At 46.7% G+C, this 14,737-nt stretch overlaps 1 protein-coding gene across 1 annotated transcript; it reads right to left on the bottom strand.

Annotated features, from left to right (window-relative positions):
* Positions 1–1,013: 1,013 nt before the first annotated feature.
* Positions 1,014–4,995, bottom strand: CCAP (Crustacean cardioactive peptide). The gene is made up of 3 exons (XM_084586906.1): positions 4,921–4,995; positions 3,969–4,184; positions 1,014–1,088 (listed from the first exon to the last, which is right to left on the bottom strand). Exons 1-3 carry the CDS (start codon positions 4,993–4,995, stop codon positions 1,014–1,016), a joined length of 366 nt encoding a protein of 121 aa, XP_084443032.1.
* Positions 4,996–14,737: the final 9,742 nt, after the last annotated feature.

Raw genomic sequence — 14,737 nt, forward strand, 5'->3', positions numbered from 1 at the left:
GCTGAACGCTGAAGGGTAGGGGGAGGGGGGCTGCTTAGCGCTTACCGAGCCCCGCGCTTCTTGAAAGACCACGCCTTTTGTAGCATAATAAAGATAATAATGATTGGTTTAAAGGAAAGGAAAAGCGCAGTATCTGTCACACTTGTTCTGTGGACACCTGAACCGCACCTTAAGGGAAAAAAAGAAGGTGGTAGTGAAATAAGAAAGAGGAAAATGGGTGCCATAGTGGAGGGCTACTGAGTAATTTCGACCACCTGGGAATGCTAGCTCAAAATTCTTGACTCCGCAGCACTAATAATGGTAGTCGTTTTTAAAATGGCAATTAGTTATATGGCCATCACACCAACGGACGGTTACAACTTTTCAATTGCAACCAGGCGCCTAACTGTAATGGTTCAAAAGTTAACTAGTTGAAATTAAATAATATGTTTCGCCTGTTTTCTGATGTCTATGTATCCCATTGCGCTCAAACCATCTTGATACGTTCAAAAAATATATTTTGATAAATCACTGGTGGGCTTCCCTGAAACACCTCCCATTCCTCTTTGGGCCTGGCAGTTGTGTCGAGTATAGGGAATCGAAAATGAACTAAAAGAAATAAATCGTTCCCTCAAGACAAGCATCCACCGTTATTTTTCATCCCATTGCATGCACCATCATCTATTATAATACTTAAAAACTTTCGTTCTCCTGCAAAGACGACAGTGAGAACAGTGCTTTTCCTTTCGATATATCTACGGCTGATTAGACGTGTAAAGGTACATAAAGAGGCAATCTTAAAACAAGAAAATGTGTTTCTCTTCTTTTTGGCTGCCATGAGTTTACTTCAGCACTCTACTTTAGGCTTCACGGGGCAGAATTTGCCAGGTCAGCCTTGAAGAAAGGGATCACTACAGTTAATTGGAGCTTTGTGGTACATGTACAGTGTGTGCTGGCTTTAAACAACGCACGAGGTGTGCCAGCACCTGAGCTAATGATGTTCAGAATTTGATGTATACGCAGCCGACTTCTAGCTATGGTCTGTCCAGGAGGGACCTCCGCTTCCGCAGCAGGCCGGGCAGATTCACGAGTATGGCACCGTTCCGGAGCTGGAAGAGACAACGTAAGCAGACATGTTAGTTGAGGGGGTACTTCTATTGCTTATCTCAGAAAAAATTGACACTTGGGCATAATTAAGGCGAGAGCAGGGTCATCTTTCCTGGCGCCATGCGAAAATCAGGCGCACCACAATTCTCTTTCTCTCTTTTTTTTTTTTTTTTTGGTAGAAGAAATGCTCTCAATACATGAAGAATGATTGATCAATGCTTAATATCTCCGGCCTACCTAAATGTCCAAATGGCATAGGAAACCAAATTAAGCGATTTCCGGTCAACCTCATGGCCCGTGGGGAGGGAAGGGGGGGGGGGGGGCTCGCTCTCAAACAGCTGTAGCGCGTGTTCATTGTGGGCTGATATTTTAACGGTGATGATAAGAAAAAAAAGTCAATTTACAACATCTTTGTGGTTCAGTGTTCGCTGGGGCACATCTTACTGTCTTCTCTGGTGATTGTTGTCTGTTTTTGCATATTGCTTTTGCATTGTGACAAAGGGCTTTTGCGGAGGGTGTTCCTATGGGCGTCAAGCATATACTTTTCACCCTAGGTGGTCCAGAGTAACGTTGGCCCAGGCAGACGACAGCAGTGCCACAGCCTCTAGTTCAAGTCGCAGGCCGGCCCTGGTCTTGCAAAACATTTATTTACTCTTATGAAATCTCTGTCGCACCAGTCCGGGAATTCAGAAACGTTAATTTTGTGGCCAATTGTGTCTAGAATGCTGTAAGATAGAGATGCCACGAAACACACGCGTTACAAATGCCGACACTTCGTTTCACTGTAAGCGCTTTTGCGTCACATACCGTCGAGCACTCTGGTAGAGCGCGGGGATTACTTCTTTTCGTATGTGTCATAAATTGAGCAAATTACCTCCTTCAAAAATTATTTCTCCCGTTTGTTTTAAGTGATGTGCAATGAAGGCAACTAGCCGCTTTCTCTTTCCCTCTCTATTTCCCTCTCGACCTGTGATCGGATCTTCGATGGAGCAAGAGATTTAAGCACCGGCTGGGCTCGCCCTCGGGAGCTGCGGATGTATGCGGCTGCAGCGAGTGGCTCATGCGTCCACTCTCGAGTAGTGGCGAGCAGACAGTGGCAGTAATTGAATTCCAGTAATGAATTCCAGTAATTTTAATGCAGTGAATTACTTTTCTGGTCTGGTAATTTAGTAATGCAATTAATTACTTTTGGCAGCAATATCGGCGCAAAAGTAATTAATTCTTTTCGAAATTACTTTTACTAAAGTGCACCACTGCTCTTTCGATAGATGACGCTGAGAGTGCACGCTAAAGCAGGAACGACCTGCGGTGTCCTTTGTAGCCTGGTGACTTGCAACCATTCCCCAAGCAGCAGGTTCTATTTAAAATAACCGCATTAATTGAACACTAAAAAATCCTAATCGAGAGTTCGAAATTCCTGTAAAAGTTGAAAAATTATTTAATACTAATTGCAGACGTATGAAGTAAGAGTACTTTTACTAAGCCAGAATTAAAGGTACTGCTCCTGTTGCATGACGTGAACCAGGCTCACTTTAAGAAAGGCTCCCGGATGTTCTACTGCACCCACTGGCTTGCTCACATACATGGATAACTGTCTGCTCGATATAAATGTGGAAAAGAGGGACACCTAGTTATCCAAAATTGCAAATGACAAACAAGAACAAGAATTGAGGGAGCGACATTCCACTATGTTTTTCTTCTTCCTTTTTTTTTTTTTTTTTCATTCCCAGCGGCAGATGAGGTCGGGCTTATATCATGTCCGTTCACTGCAGTAATTCGAAGTGTTATCGTTGACGGCGGAACCCGCTGTCTCGTCATTTTTGTGACTGGTCGCACACTGCTGTCGTCTGAGGCTGACAAGACACCAAATAAAATGGAAAATGGTTATCCATTCCAAACAGACCCTTATGGAGTACGGCCCCTGGACAAACGCATCTAGTTTACACGGCAACCACGAATGGGCTACGTGGAGCTTAACGTTCAAAATCAGCTCGGGAATTGCGAATGTTTGTTATACCCCACTGATTTTCTATTGCCGTCCGAAATAGTTGATGTGAGAACAGAGAGCGTTTTATATGTCATATTTTTATGGGACGAAACAGAGCCGGCCATGATATTCTCACTGAATCTCTCTGGGCTCTGTTCGCTCGAAACGAAAGTTTGAAATATCCTCACTGGGTTACAAGGAATTAGCTGCTAGTTATCAACAGATTATGCTAGTTGCTGATGTCCATTAGCGGATCATATGCAGGAAAATGGATGCACAGGAGAGCTCGACAAGTGGTTTCACAAGCAAACATCAACTGGACATTTTTCTAAACGGTGGTGGCACCAAAGAAGAAACCAAGTTCTTTTTTTTAACCGTTCTCCCCTGTTCCCGCCTGCCCAGCCTCTCCAGATCACATGGCCGTGAATGACTCATTCTCGAAAGCGCCCTCTCACCGATGCGTGGGTTCCCATTATCACCTGCATAACATTTTCAGTGTCTAGCCAGCAGGTGAACGCAGTAGTTTTCGGTCACGGTGCAGCTATCAACGTAAAACATGCCAAGTAGCCAGGAATGCTTTCTCATCTTCCTGATGCTACACCCTCCGCACGCCATGCACGCCATGCGTCTTTTGCCAAAAGTAACCAGGCTGCGTGTTCCGCTTCTCAGTCGGGTAGCAGAGATTTCATAAAGCTTCTGATGCTGTAAATCGGTGCAAAGTACATGAGAGCTCCTGTTTTCACTTACCAAAAAGTTATGATCCTCAGGGGATCCATGTTAGCTTTAGAATACAAGCGAGAAGCAAAACATGTAGCCTGGTTACTTTTGGAAAAGGCTGTACATACGTCTGCATCCATTTGTTCGTCAAGAGAGCAGTCTTGCAGAGACCACTTACATTGTCCGCGTCGAAACCACCGCGTCTGCCAACGTCCGCGGAAAACTGGTGCCGGTAGCGTTGCTGACTCCGAGCCGCTTCGTCCAGCACCCTCTGCCGCAGTCGGGACAGTAGATTGCGCGTCCTGTACTGGGACCTCTTTCCTCCGCAGCCGGTGAAGGCGTTGCAGAAGGGCCGCTTCTGCTCCGGCGAGAAACGCTCTTCGATCGCGTCATCCTGGCGAATGGAAGGGCCGTGCAAATAAGCAACAACTACAGTCCACCATGTCAATTTTGTGGGCAGCTTGAAACAGCTGACGAAAAGTCGGCGATCGCTATGCCCTCTTATTTCAGCCAAAGAAACAAAAGAGTACTTGCTCTATGCAATACAGGGTGGTAAGCAGTGTTTTCGTAGAATTGTCAGTGTTTTCACTGAGCGCTTAGCAACAACAGCAGCAATATATGCGGTCTTTGGTACGGTAAACCGCATGCACTATACTGTACCGTACCATACTGACCGTATACCGTACCGTATTATATACGAACCATACCGTACCCTATTATGCCGAACCGTATACCAATAAAATAAGTTTCTGGGCTAGTTGATTCGTGATATGTTTATAAAAGATGACGTTTACAGCATTAATGACGCACAGATAGAGAAAAGTCAGGACGGGCGCTATCGTTTATCTCTGTTGTTGCCATACATACCGAATTTCGCAGATTTTGCGAATGCTGTTGGCGCTATTCTCACTATGGCAAAATCATGCGTTGCCTGTGAAAATCAACACGAAAAATGCAGACTCGTTCCAGGTCACCTCACTGGCAAATTAACGGCAATAAGAAACCAGGAATAGGGCTCCAAATCGCGGTTAGGAAGCGAAAGAAAGCATCCCTAGCCACACGTTGCGGCTGGCGTAAATATGACACATTTCCAGACGTCGAAGCTCTCTGCTTGCAGGGGTTCTACTCACCGGCTTCTCTTGTGCTGCCGTCAAGGGAACGAAGAATACGAGGACGCAGCAAAGGAACAGCCCAGTCGCAGACATGATCGGCGACGCCGGCCTTGCGCACTTAGAACCTGCGAGGGACGTGCATTTAACAGTGTGATCTTCGACAGCTAATCCAGACAATAAAGGAATAGGAAAATACTGAGTGGACCTAATGTTTTTACTTTCGCTTATAAAAAATTGTCTTTTGCAGCGCTATTTATATTGGGGTGCATACCGAAGTAACTCACCGAAAGATTTTCCAGGGCTTGTTAACCGGGCCTTTCGAATATTTTCTTTTTGATTCGAAAGTCTAAGACAATACTCGAAACCTTTTTTCCTTGTGGTTAAACATATGTGGCCTTGGGAATGCACATTGGTTTATATGAAAGGCGATCACACTTCTTTGTGGACAACTAAACCACGCCGGAAGGGAAGGGAGGAATGGGGGAGTCAAAAAAGAAAGAAAGAAAGAGGTGCCGTAGCAGAGGGCACTGGAATAATTTCCACCACATGAGGATCTTTGATGTGCACTGACATCCCACAGCACATGGATGCCTTGTGCTGCGCGATGTCAGTGCATGTAAGAGATCCCCAGTTGCTTTTCGCTTGGATTCAACTCTCTGCGATGCGAAACGCAGTCAGTACTGTTAGGTAGAGAAGGTGTTAGCGTAAAAACTTGGACGAAGACATGGAAGACGAAGACAATAATAGTAATAGCTAAGCTGTATAATAAAATAATGAAGCTGTTCGTGCACTGTATGGCAGGCATAATTTCAGAGCTCTAGTTGTATAGTACTGTTATTTAAAAAACTTTATTATTAGAAAAGGCTAGCCACGGTGGCTCAGTGGCTTCGGTGCTCGACTGATGAACGCAAGGACGCGGGATCGAATCCGGGCCGCGGCGTCCGCCTTTCGATGGAGGCGAACAGCAAGGCGCCCATGTGCTGTCCGATGTAATGTGCATTGAACTCCAAGTGGTCGAAATTTCCGGAACCCTCTATTGTGGCGTCTAAACAATCAGTCAAATCCCATAAATCAAACAATCAGCTAGATCTCTTCATCTATTACTTACATGCAAACCTTGATCTTAACATCCAAACACGAAATTTTCCTCGATTAAAAAAAAATCTTTCGAAAATGTTCCTCACTATAAAAAAAAAAAGAATAAAAAAAATAAAGATTTGAGATAGGCCGGCCAGATAAACCACTTGTATACAGCTGCCACCCATTTGGCGCACCACATGCAATATTTACTTTGCATTTAACTAATTAGTAATTAAGATAATTTTTCTAATTTACTTTTTATTGCCTTTAGACAGTAAATATGATTCGCAAAGTTGGAGACCACCTTCTGAAAACCTCATTCCATTTATGTTTGATAAAGAAAGCCTCACATGTATCGTTTTTCTAAGGTTTTATTAAAGAAAGCCCGCGATTTACAAAAAATATCATGTGACTAACGCATTTGTGCGCCATAATTGTGGTGCTCTCAACATGGGCCTATATATTACTTGTAGTTAGTAATTGTAATTACAATTAGTAATAACTAATTAGCTATTTTTTAATTATTGGCCTGAGAGAAAAAGTGCCAAACAGAAGTAGATCTTTCCGAAAAACGGCTAGTTACGTTGTTTCCGTTCAACTAGCTTTTACGTAAAGTGATATTTTTACCAGCCGAAAACGATGCCTGAGCAATAAAAAAAGAAAAAAAAAACTTCCTCGTGACTGCGGCGTCATTTTAAAGCCTCGAAACGTGTCCGAGATAACAAAATCCGCTTTGCTGGCCGTGCTGTCTACGATGAAGCTGGTTGTACGCACTTGGCGAATGATTTAAAATAACAGCTGGTCACGTGACAGCATATTTGAAAGCCTATAAATAGGGCGACGTAAGTCGTAGCGGGATGGAAACAACGTAGCTAGTCGTTTTTCGAGGGGATCTACAACTTGTGTATTAAAGTTTTTCTCTAAAGGGAATAATAAAAAATTCTAATTAGTCCTCACTAATTATCTTTGCTGAACGAAAAAAAAATACTGTGGGTTACCATAGACGACTCTCAACAGCTCTGAATTGGTTTCACTGGCTGGGGACCGCCGCATTGTTTAAGACCTTGGCGCAAGTTAGCTGGAACACGCGGTAAGTGTGTATATATATATATATATATATATAGTACCATCCCCAATGCTTTCTTTGGCCTCGCCGACTGTTGGCTTCTTTCCTTCATATATATATATATATATATATATATATATAATCATTTCAATTTGTCAGGACACAAGAGGGCTACGGTGACGATGAAAAGGTAATGCATTGCATTTGTGAGGGTTAAGCTTCATTAGTCAAACTCTGCACCAATCTTGAATCTTTTTAAAGGAAAACCGCACCGGTTTTAGATTTCGATGAGGTTCAAGAAGTCAAATGGTCATAGCATGTAGGTAAAGTGTGCGAAATATCTTGGCGCTAGAATTTTAAACAATAGTGTCATTAAAGATTAAAACCGCGACGACTATCATGCTTCTCCGCACAGCACCACGACGGGTAGGGACGTATGAGGCCATCATTGACGGTATCAGTATATTTCCCGCAAAAAAACACTTGGTTGACAGAAGTAAAAATAACGCTACCGAAAGCAAAGGGCTGGAAACGCTGTTTGGCGACATCAGAAAAAGCGCCGCAGGATGTGGGCGAAGGCAACGAAAATAAGAAATGTTACCGTTCATGACGTCATCATCGATCTTCTCCGCAATCCTTCAGCATTGTGAGGAGAAGCTCAATATTTAATCGTCGATTACGCTATCAGTTTGAACACTAGCACAAAAACACTTTTCATTTACTAATTACAGCTTAAATAGATTTGAATTCTTGGATATCGCTGAATTCTTGAAAAGTGATGCAGCTGCCCTTTAAGGTCGTTTTGGAGTGATAATTGATTAGACGTATTATGCATGGTTTGATAAAGAACAATCGTCAGCAAACATACGAATTTTACACGATGCATGTCAGGGCGGATGATTTATATATCTAAACCCATATATATATATATATATATATATATATATATATATATATATATATATATATATATATATATATATATATATATATATATATATATATATATGCGCTCCCATCCTCGAGCAACTCCCAACGTAAGCTTGTAATCTTCTATAATCGAGCACATCCACCACTACGGACGGGCTCACGCGGAGCAAGATCGCCAAACCTTTGTGATCTTAAGGACGGTGGTCAACGCGATTCGACCTCTACTACAGGCTCTGCAATTCCCAACTGCTCGAAGCCTCTTAGTGGTGCTGGACTCCCTCGGTGCAGCACTTCAGGTTCTTTAACCTACAATGGCTGGCAAACTTCCCACATTCAGGGAGGAAGTCAGAGGCGCCGCGCTGTTCCAGTGGAACGCAAAAGGCCTGAAGTCGCGAATCTCGAGTTTTAGGCAATATGTCTTCACCAACTACTTCTCGATATTGGTAATCTGCGAGCCTAACTTAATTAAAGCAGTCAGGCTCTGCGGGTGCAAATCTTTTTTCGCTCTTACATGCGGAGAGCACAGCAAAGTCCTGGTGTACATCCGCACTGACATGACGTATGTTTGCTGCCCAGTCCCACCTCACAATGAAAATCAGTATGCATGTTTCATAGTGTAGACAAAAAAAAAATTACAATTCACGCTGATTGCAGCATATGTGTCTGCCTCCTTACAATTGGACTGCGAAAGGCTGAAGGCCACCATGGAGGCAACCCAGGCTCCTTGGATCATTACTGACGATTTTAACTCCAACCACTTACTATGGGGAAGTACCAGAATCAATCCCAAAGGAAGGAATCTGACCTTACTTGTTTCAAATAATGACCTTTATATACTGAATGACGGCAGTCCAACTTACATACGCGGCTGTTCCTACAGCAGTTGCCTGGACCTCACACTAGTTTATCGGTCTTAACGCCGGTCTGTTCAATGGTTTTTTGATGTGAGACCCATGGGAGTGACCACATTCCTACTTACCTCAAAATAAATGGACTTCGTGCGTCCGCCCCAGCTAAGCGCATGCACATCGACTGGACAGTATTTCAAAAGCATATGGAGGAGGCATGCAAAGAAACCTTCACTGGCCGGTTAGAGGAAACTATAGGAAATGCTATGACTGTTGCTAGTGATCACATCTCGTCATCTAAAATACGCAGTGATTCTGACATCGAATTAGAACGCTTACGCGCTCTTCGGCGGCGAGCAGAAAGACGATACGGAGGAACTAAGGGCTTAACTGATCTGAAAGCGGCTGGACGTATGAAGAAAAACATCAATCGAAGAATGGATAGACTGGCGGACCAGCGCTGAAAACCTTTCCAAGGTCAATTACCTTTCTTCCAGCAATTGGATCCCCGAAAGCCCATTTCCCTCATCTGGCGGACTGTGCGGGGCCTTCGTACGTCTCCACAACAAAGACAGCCATTCTGTGCTTTGGCTGTATATCAAGATCGTAAACAGGTTGAGGTAGCAACTGACTTCTGTGAGAAAATTGCGGTGAAACGACTACCTCGATTTCCCAGCGTGTTCCTCCTGCCTCACGGGAATCAGCAATGGATATCATTTTTTTCTCGCGAGGAACTCGACTCTGCTCTTGCAAGATGTAGGTGTTCGTCTTCACCAAGGCCAGATGAATTCACATACGCTGCTTTCTCCCATCTTATCAACGATGCGCGAGAAGAGCTCCTCAAAATTTATAACCACTCTTGGCTCGACGGTGTTGTTCCACAGGAATGGAAATGTAGTCGGCTGATACACCTACTAAAACCAGGAAAATCTCTGCTCGAGCTCCCATCCTACAGGCATCGTGCGACACGTTGTCAAAGGCCCCCTTCAGGTCTAAGGCCAGGACAGCACGGGCCTGGGTCCTGCCGGGATGATCTGTCACTTCCTCTTTAAGCTGAAGGTGAACATTTTGAGTAGAGAGATGCGGCCGGAACCCGAACATGGTGTCAGGGAAGAAGATGTTGGTTTTCAAGTGTGGGTGTAGCCGGCTGAGCACTACATGCCCCATCAGTTTTCCAACATACGACGTCAGGGATATGGGTCGAAGATTCTGGAGGGTGAGCTGCTTGCCTGGTTTCGGAATTAAATTTATGTCAGCATGACGCCATTCTTGCGAGAGAGTACCGGTCCTCCATACATCATTATAATAACTGGTCAAGGCAGTTATTGATTCGTGGTCAAGGTTCTGGAGAATCTTATAATAATAATAATAATAATAATAATAATAATAATAATAATAATAATAATAATAATAATAATAATAATAATAATAATACATTATTCACTGCAATGAAACAATACAGGACGCGGACGCGCCAAAGCCGCAATTGGACTTGTAGGGCGCCGTCCGGCAGCAGCAACAACCTCTGTTGCTGCTGCCACCCCAGGGGCAGTGCTCTTTCTCAGGCTCGCGAGTGCTGCTCGAACCTCTGATTCCGTGATGTCGTCGTTTAAGGGTGAATACTCATTTTGATGGGGGTAGTCCCTATACTGCGGTCTGGGTCCCGTCAGTATATAGCGCGCCTCCAGGACATGCAGCAGTGCAGTTCTATCTTTCGCTTCCTTATCGAGGAGTTTGGCAACCGCTTTAGAGGTTTCTTCTTTAGTCTTGGACGGGTCGAGGAGGCCTTGGAAGAGCGACCACGTTTTGGCCGTTCCGAGTGTTCCCTGCAGCCTTGTGCAGAGCCTGTGCCAGTTGGAACTCGTGAGCTCTTCCGCATAGCGCTTTGCCGCAATAGTAAGTTCCGCTATACGTTTCCGTAGCTTGCGATTGTGTCGCTGCTTCCGCCATCTTCGGACAAGTCCTCTTCGAGCTTTCCACAGATGGGGGAGGTGTGGGTCAATCTCAGGTGCCTTTTCTGTGACCTTCACTACGGAGGTGACGTTCTTTAAATCCGTCTGAAGCTGTCTCACCCATTCAGCCAAAGAGAGTCGCTCGCCTTGTTTCAAAGCAAGTCTTTGTTTTTGAAAGGCGTCCCAGTCCGTGAGGCGCAGCTGACGACCAGACACGCGGCCCACTCTCACTTGCATCGCCGTCTCAAGGATAAAATGCTCGCTGCCCAGAGACTCTTCTAGGTTGGTCCACGTGCACGGATGTTGCGTGCGAATTAGCGTCAGGTCCGGGCTGTGTCCCAGTTCACGCTGTTGCCCATACGCGTGGAATGGTCGGTTTCAGTCAAAAGAGTCAGTTAGGTGCGAGCAATAGCCAGGGCCAACTTACGGCCCTTGGGAGTTTGGTTCTGTAGCCCCACGAAGGATGGGATGCACCTAAATCACCCATAATTAGTAAAGAGTTCTCACGCGGCTTCGCAATCTTGAGGGCGTCGTAAAAGAGCTCTTCAAAGACGTCCCTGTTGTCCTTTTTGGGAGGACTGTGAACATTCAACACAATTACACTGCCATGGCCTCTTTCTCGAGGCAGGAGCTCGAACAAAACGTGTGAAATGTGTGTGTTGTGTCATTGAGCAATCAATCATTGGTAACCAAAATGGCTACGTGTGATGTTTCGTAGGGATCCAATATTTGTTGCGTGAATGTTGAATTTGTGAGTGTTGGTGTGCAGTTCGTTTCTTGGAGGGCGATAACATCTGGTTTGTGTCCGCGAGACTCTACGAATTGCTGCAGACCTGCCTTTTTCTGACGAAATTTGCCTCTGGAATTCCACTGCCACGCAACCCTGATAGAAGCCGGCGGTGCACTTTTCGACTGTCGTTTGTGCTTAAGGTGTCCCGCCATAATTAGTTCGGGCTCAAACACGGGCTACTTTATCCTTTAAAACTGAGCACGTTCCGTGGCCAGCAGGATGGTTCGAAATTTGCCTGGCTTCACGGCATGCGGAGCAACAAACAGCGGAGTCCCGCAACGTACACTGCAAGTTGTGACGCGGGTTGGGTCCAGCACAACGTGTGCACACAGGTTTTGAGAGGTCGTCCGCATGCGGGCAGCGGCTCAGCCCATGACCACACTTTGAGCATGTGCGTGCAAAAGGGAACGTGCAAATCCTCAGACTGCGATTGACGTCCAGCCTACAATGACACTTCTGGTTCTCATCAGGCGGCGAAACGCAGCTGGGTCCACTTCAATAATATGTGCATAACCTCTTTCTTTATACGAAACACGCACCTTACAAGTGGCAGGGTCCAGCTGCAGCGATGGGTTCCGGTGGTTTAGGGCAGCAGTCCACCGGAACCCATCGCTGCAGCTGGACCCTGCCACTTGTAAGGTGGACGCGGGCGTTAGCATGATAACGCCCGCGTCTGCTCTGGCAAGTTTCACATGAGGACGTCTCTGCTGCGGCACTCGAACAGCTATCGAAGTGCAGGTATCTTCAATACGGCTGATCGCCTACTTAATGCGTTCAAGGTCTGAGCGACCTTAAAAGCCGTGGCCTAGTGGTTAGAGCGCCCATCTCGGCTGCGGGAGGTGGTCAGTTCGACCCCCACCGCCGGACACCCACCAGTAAAAATGGGTACAAGCTTCCCCCGACCTGGCGCTCGGCTTTTCTAGGGGTGCGCGCTTGGGGGAAGCTCCACAAACCCCACTGCGCCCCTCCTCCGCGGTGGGCCCAAACCCAGTTTCGAACCTCGCAGCCTGCAAAGGTGGTTCAGTTTGTCTTGCAATGTACTTCTTTCGAGCCTCACCTGCAGTGCTCCCTTTGAGCCTCAGCTGCAGCAGTTCTGTAAAAAAGGGGGCCACATAATGGGCTTTTGCCGCGCGAGGCGGACTTATCGTTGTCCGATGGCGGAACGGATCACTGCTACATCGGCGCAACTATTTGGGCCGTGATCCCTTTTCCCAAGCGTTTCACCCCAGAGGAGCTGAGAAACAGGCCAGGGGGGGGAGGGGGGGAAGCTTGTACCCATTGAAAACCGGTGGGTGCTCGGCGGCACCAGGTATCGAACCCAGTACCTCCCGAATGCGAGGCGGATGCTCTACCACAATGCCACAGCTTCGACGTGTGGAGGGAAGGTGTATCAAAGATTTTCCTCAGGGGGTGAGCTTGGAAGAAGCTCCGCTAACCCCGCTGCCCTCCGGGGCACATCAGTTTCGAACACGTCAGCCTGTAAAGGCGGTTCAAGATTAAGTTGAGATTGATGATGAGATGTTGATGATCAAGTGATGATCATCAACACTCATCTGCTGCAGCTGAGGCTCAAAGGGAGCACTGCAGGTGAGGCTCGAAGGAAGTACCTTTGCAAGACAAACTGAACCACCTTTGCAGGCTGCAAGGTTCGAATCTGGGTTTGGGCCCACCACGGAGGAGGGGCGCAGCGGGGTTTGCGGAGCGTTTCTCAAGCGCGCACCCCTAGAAAAGCCGAGCGCCACGCCGGGGGACGCTTGTACCTATTTTTACCGGTGGGTGTCCGGCGGTGGGTTTCGAACTAACCACCTCCCGCAGCCGAGTCGGGCGCTCTAAACACTAGGGCACGGCTCGAAGGAAGTACCTTTGCAAGACAAACTGAACCACCTTTGCAGGCTGCGAGGCTCGAAACTGGGTTTGGGCCCACCGCGGAGGAGGAGTGCAGCGGGGTTTGCAGAGCTTCTCTCAAGCGAGCACCCCTAGGTTCACCCCGAACCACGGCGGTGGGTTCGCTCGAAACCCGCCGCCGGACACCCACCGGTAAAAATGGGTACAAGCGTCCCCCGGCCTCGGCTCTCACAGGGGTGTGCGCTTGGAAGAGGCTCCGCAAACCCCGCTGCGCTCCTTCTGGGGCAAATAGTTTCGAACACTTCAGCCTGCAAAGGTGGTTCGAGTTACCGTGTTTCACGGGGTTCAACATTGAAAAGGAGTCGTGTCCTGCACACGCGAAAACTCAGAAGAGCCTTGAAGTTTCAAGTGCGAAACGCTCTAAACAGGCGTGTCGAAAGACGTAAAGGCTCAGTGTCACTGATGAAGTTCACTTCTCAGAGGTCACTGCAGTCCTGAGCAAGTCCGGATTTCCGGCTGTGTGACTTTGCGGTAATAAGGAGCATTTCACGCTCCTTATCACAGGTTTAATCGAACTGAGCTCAATCATCTGAACATTTTTCTACGATCGGCAGTAAAGATAGCCCTCGGGCTTTCCCCGTACACATCGACGCATCGCCTGCTTCAGCTTGGCTTCCACAACACCGCAGAAAAGCTGATAGAAGCCCAAAGGACTGACCAGCTCACGCGCCTTCAAGACACTAGAGTGGGCCGGATTGTTCTCCGTAGACTGGGCTACCCAGAGCAGACAACACCACTGCAACAGAGGTACCACGCCATCTCACCCAAACTGGCAGCTAAGATTAGAATATGGACCCCGAACTCCACACTGGTCGTAGGATCGCTAGAGTCAAGGCACTCCTGCGCCAGTACAGAGGTGTCCAAACTGTTTTATATGTCGACACGGCGAAATATCCATCGGGAACAGACGCTATGGCACTAGCTGTTACGGATGCCAACGGCTCAATTAAGATTCTATCTTTTCTTGAACATCTACACCATCACGTCACCATGGACTTCAACAAAACGGTCGGGACGATCGCTCGGTAGCCCCGGGAAGTGTTACGAAGAAGATTGGCAGTGGCGCGAGATGACACCTCGCGCTAGGCCAGACATAAAATCATCGTTCATCCTGTCAACATGTTGTGCCGTCTGTTTGCTTGTCACCACATAACAATATTCTTTTCCATTGATGTTGTATTGTTCACTGAATCCTGGTTTTCATTGAACGAGTTCCCGCCACACTTTGAAAGCTACAAGTACAATGGTTTAATCAGATCTCAAA

This window comes from Amblyomma maculatum, chromosome 1 (genome assembly GCF_055883805.1).
Source record: "Amblyomma maculatum isolate TAMU_Amacu chromosome 1, ASM5588380v1, whole genome shotgun sequence".
In the NCBI taxonomy this organism is placed as follows: domain Eukaryota; kingdom Metazoa; phylum Arthropoda; class Arachnida; order Ixodida; family Ixodidae; genus Amblyomma; species Amblyomma maculatum.

What these genes read in the sequence shown, in the direction of transcription:
- CCAP (XM_084586906.1), bottom strand. Translation starts at nt 4,995, where the DNA reads ATGTCTGCGACTGGGCTGTTCCTTTGCTGCGTCCTCGTATTCTTCGTT. An exon ending in CGGCAGCACAAGAGAAGCCG is followed by an intron (nt 4,185 to 4,920) that starts GTGAGTAGAACC and finishes TCCATTCGCCAG; the next exon opens with GATGACGCGATCGAAGAGCG. An exon ending in GTGGTTTCGACGCGGACAAT is followed by an intron (nt 1,089 to 3,968) that starts GTAAGTGGTCTC and finishes TGTCTCTTCCAG; the next exon opens with CTCCGGAACGGTGCCATACT.